Genomic DNA, 4,167 nt, shown 5'->3' on the forward strand with positions numbered 1-4,167 from the left:
TATTATTATTATTATTATTATTATTATTATTATTATAACAAAATACAACAATCCTTAGACCGGTTGTAAACGGCATGAAGCGGTTGTGATGACGTGCTGAAATGGGCGTGAAGGAATCGGGGAGTCCTTAAAGAGACTGAGGCCAATTTCAAGGCGTTTTTTTCAAGTCAAAAAAAAAWTTTTTTTTATTTATACAAATTGACAGCTTTTTATTAACAACTGAAGKTGACRTAGTTACACGATTTTGGTAAAGAACTGAACTATGCCTGAGAAACACATAATATTGTCCCTTTAAATGACTGATCAGATGTGAACCTGGTTTTATAAAACCCAGATATAAATCTGAACCTTCAGGTTCTGGTTTAATTCAGTGGTGTAACAATATCTTCCCTCCTGCCGCATCAGAGGCGGCTCAAACAGCCGAAACATGAGAACCGACGCTGCAAAGAACACAAAACACAAAGATCTGACAGAACAAACAACTGGGTCACATGATGCGTTCACTGACCACAGACTAAGACAAAAACCTGATCTATTGTGTCCTCATAAGGTCTGGATCTGGGTTTCAGTCCTCCAGGTTTTATATTAGAGGTGAACTGACAAAGCAAGACCAGTCAGACACACAACTGGTTCAGGTGAAAATGGCTCAGTATTCCTCTACCTGCTGAGACGATTGTGACCCTCTCTGACCACCATAACCTTCATCATCAGACACACACGATCATCTGTCCTCACAGTAGGGGTGTAACAATACATCAATCWGTATYGATTTGAATGGTTCATGATTCAGTTATATCGAGGCAAAATGAAAATATTGATCTATATCGTCATCATRTGCTCGATGTAGATCAATATCATTATGCCATTCTAACAGAATCAGTGTTAGATGGGCATATATCGTATTATATCGATCACAGACTTGTGAATTGAATAGAAATAGAATAAAAAATAAATAATAAAATAAATAAATCATATCGTGACAGACTTTGTGTTATTGAGAAACATCAAATCCTCATCCAAACAYATYGATGTAATATTGTATCGTGATAAAGCTGGTGATTTACACCCCTACCTCACAGGTACCAAAACTTCATCGTCAGACACACACCATCATCATCTGTCCTCACAGGTACAAACATTCATTTTTAAGCACAACCAATGATCGTGTGTCTTCACGGGTACCAAATRTTCATCAACAAACATGATTATTGTCTGTCCTTGAAGTTTTTAGACCTTACCTCTTGTTCTTGGCTCTGAAATGTTTTTAAATCTCWGGTTTCCTCTCCAGTGAAGTTGTCAACTTTTCTTTTTGATAAGAAATCGGTACAGATAATTTTTTCCTGAAATTATTTTTCAGAATAAAGTTATTTATGACAATTTGTTCTTAAAACAAAACCACCCGAACACCTCTACTATCAGCACAGGACAGTGCAGCAGAACCACCATCGTTCTGCAGGAACGTGAAGCATGTTCTGGACCGTGGAGGTCCTGGAATTGGACCGGACTGTCTGCAGATCCTACCTTCTATTGCGATGACATGCTCCCGGATCTGGTTCTGCAGCATCGGTTCCTCGACCCGCTCCAGCAGCTCGTAGATGGAGTAGATGTTCGGGTGGACGGACTCGAACCTCTGGATCTCGGAGCGGATGGCGGCCGAGTTGGCCTGATGCTGCTGGTAGTTCATACCGGCAGAGACCTCACTGTTCCCCGCAGACAGAAGGAGGCGGTCCGGGCTGGAGGTCTGTGGTGGAACGGGACGGTGGAGGCTCCAGCAAGACCCGGTTCACAGCTTCTGGATCCTCATCAGGAGCGTAACTTATTATCTGCGTGGTGCACTTGTTTTATAATCTARGACACTTTCTACATCCCCGGATAATTTAATCCGAGGGGTCCTTCCAACGGAGGTGGCCAGATGGCTGCTACTGTCCAGGGAAGGCAGCTGTTCCCCGGGGCGCCCCGCTCCTCAGCTCCGCTGCGGTGACAGATGTGCGGCAGGCGGAGAAGTTCCGCTCCCCCATATCCTTCCAGAAGCTGCGGGATTAGAGAGAGTCTTCCCGACGTGTGGCCGGATTAAGGGAATCTTTTTACGACACTTTGAATCATAAATGACCGGAGGAGGAGCACGGATTGGCCTTGTTGTTAGCAGGCTAAAGCTAACTTAGCTGTAGCCTCTACACAACGGGAAAACAGGGGAAAATCACCGACTTCCAGACGCCAAAGTCCGCCTCACATCCGGGCAGAGAACGGGGCTGAGCCCCCGGACCGGACACTGAAGCGGGCCTGAGAAATAAGGGGAACCAGCAGATGTGTGGCGGCGGCTCGTGCAACACTTGCTGCTGGGTTAGTTCGGTTCCCAGCTCCGATTCCTCCGTCCCAGCCTTGTTTTGTTTCCACGGAGTCCAGTGATAAGCTCCTCGGTTCGGTTCTGATTTAAACCTGAGCGGCGGGAGTCAGCGGGCGCTCCGGGTTCAGCCGGGTCGGGTAACTGGTCCGCTTTGACAGGCAGGTCTAGAGAACTGGACCTAGAGACACCTCTGATCCCAGACTCCCAGGCAGCGCGATGAAGTCCRTCCCGTGTTCCCCGGAGCCACAAGAACCCAGCCGGGATTTTACAAATGACCAACCAAAGACTTCCGGTCCGGAGTTTCAAAATAAAACCACAAAGCCTCTGTTCGGTTTTATTCCTTTTTTTTTCATGAAATAAATAAATAAATAAATAAATAAAAATAATAATAATAAATAAATAAATAAATAAACAAACAAACAAGGGTTTCAACTAATAATCTAAGTTATTAAAGTTGCATTAAACAGAATAAAGAATATAATTAAAACAAAAACAAACAAAAAAAAAAAACCTAAAACCAGTAAAACAGAAATTTAAAGCTAAAATCAACAGAACGACAGTCAAAAGCTACTATTAGCGACAAAGCTGCTCAAAATTAAAGGAGCTATGTCATGTAAAATCAACTTTTTGGAGTTTTATTTCATGTTATAATGTTATCCTCTCATCAAAAAAATGCCCAGTCTTTAACTCATTCGTGCATGTTTGAGAAATCCTGCAGCCAGGCAGGGGAGCAAAAATGACCAGTTGGGACTAGAACCGCCTTTTGGGACCAGCTCCTCCTCTGGACTGTGTATTCCTCATCACACAGCACATCTACCCACCCCCTGGCCCCACCCGTGACCCCTGCAGGCTCTCTGCAGCCACAAAGCAAACAACTAGTCAAAGTGAAACTATCTGCTGAGCTCCCTACTCCCTATATTGACCACTACTCCCTACTTCTCAGCGTGACCCTTTTCAAGTACAAAATACCTTTGAGGAAATGTATTTTCTGACGCCAAGTAAACTACGCTGAGCTTCCATACCACAGACAGAAGAGGAAGGAGGTTCTTAAAGAGAGAGAGGCCAATTTCAAGGTGTTCACCTTCCAGAAACATGATGAGAAGATAAGTTTATTTTCTATTTAAACATATAAACAGCATTTTAATAACAACTAAAGGTGACATAGAAACTTTATTGTGGTATAGAACTTAAATACATGCATGAGAAACACAGAATATTGCCCCTTAACAAAGACAAGTTCAAATTGTCAAAACAATCTTTTAAAATTTAAAACAGCTTAAAGTTAAAACTATGAGATCAGCAGCCAAAATCTAAAATTACAAGACCAGAAACTAAAAGCTAAACCTATCAGATCAGTAGCTAGAACCTAATATTTACACAAAAATAGCAAACAGATTCACCAGCAAAACAGTAGCTTGAAGCAGAAACTAAAATTTGCCAAAAAAGTAGCTGAAATCTAAAATGATCAGAACAGAAGCCATGAGCTAAAACTGTCCGAGGAGCTAAAAGCTAAAATATCAATATTAGAATTAAGCAAAATAGTTACAATTATTTAAACGGTGGATAAACGCTGTAAATGAAGCATGGGCACTGAAACTTCAGACCTTTTAACAGTTTGAAGTAATTTTCATGAGATTCTAAAACAAATTCAAGATAAAATGAAATATTTTAAAAACTATAAAAGTTACAAAACCCAAACAGCCATAATGTCCCGAATGAGGTGATATTTTTCATCCCTGATTGGGGTCTAATTACCCAATGAAAAAAGCAGAAAAATGAATGAATGCTGACTCAGATTTCACAAATAATAATTATAATTATTA

The 4,167-nt window shown here is 41.4% G+C and overlaps 1 protein-coding gene across 2 annotated transcripts in view; it reads right to left on the reverse strand.

Annotated features, from left to right (window-relative positions):
* agap1 (ArfGAP with GTPase domain, ankyrin repeat and PH domain 1) overlaps nucleotides 1-2,625 on the reverse strand; it is a 117,496-nt gene extending 114,871 nt beyond the window's left edge. Inside the window, exon 1 of one of the 2 annotated variants that reach the window (XM_014008549.1) lies at nucleotides 1,522-2,625. In XM_014008549.1, coding sequence (XP_013864003.1) covers nucleotides 1,522-1,684 — 163 coding nt within the window. In that variant the 5' untranslated portion in view covers nucleotides 1,685-2,625. The remainder of the gene's footprint in view (nucleotides 1-1,521) is intronic. The other variant, XM_014008550.1, reaches the window with a different exon arrangement.
* Between the last annotated feature and the right edge of the window lie 1,542 nt (nucleotides 2,626-4,167).

The sequence above is a fragment of the Austrofundulus limnaeus genome, unplaced genomic scaffold (assembly GCF_001266775.1).
Source record: "Austrofundulus limnaeus strain Quisiro unplaced genomic scaffold, Austrofundulus_limnaeus-1.0 Scaffold51, whole genome shotgun sequence".
NCBI lineage: Eukaryota > Metazoa > Chordata > Actinopteri > Cyprinodontiformes > Rivulidae > Austrofundulus > Austrofundulus limnaeus.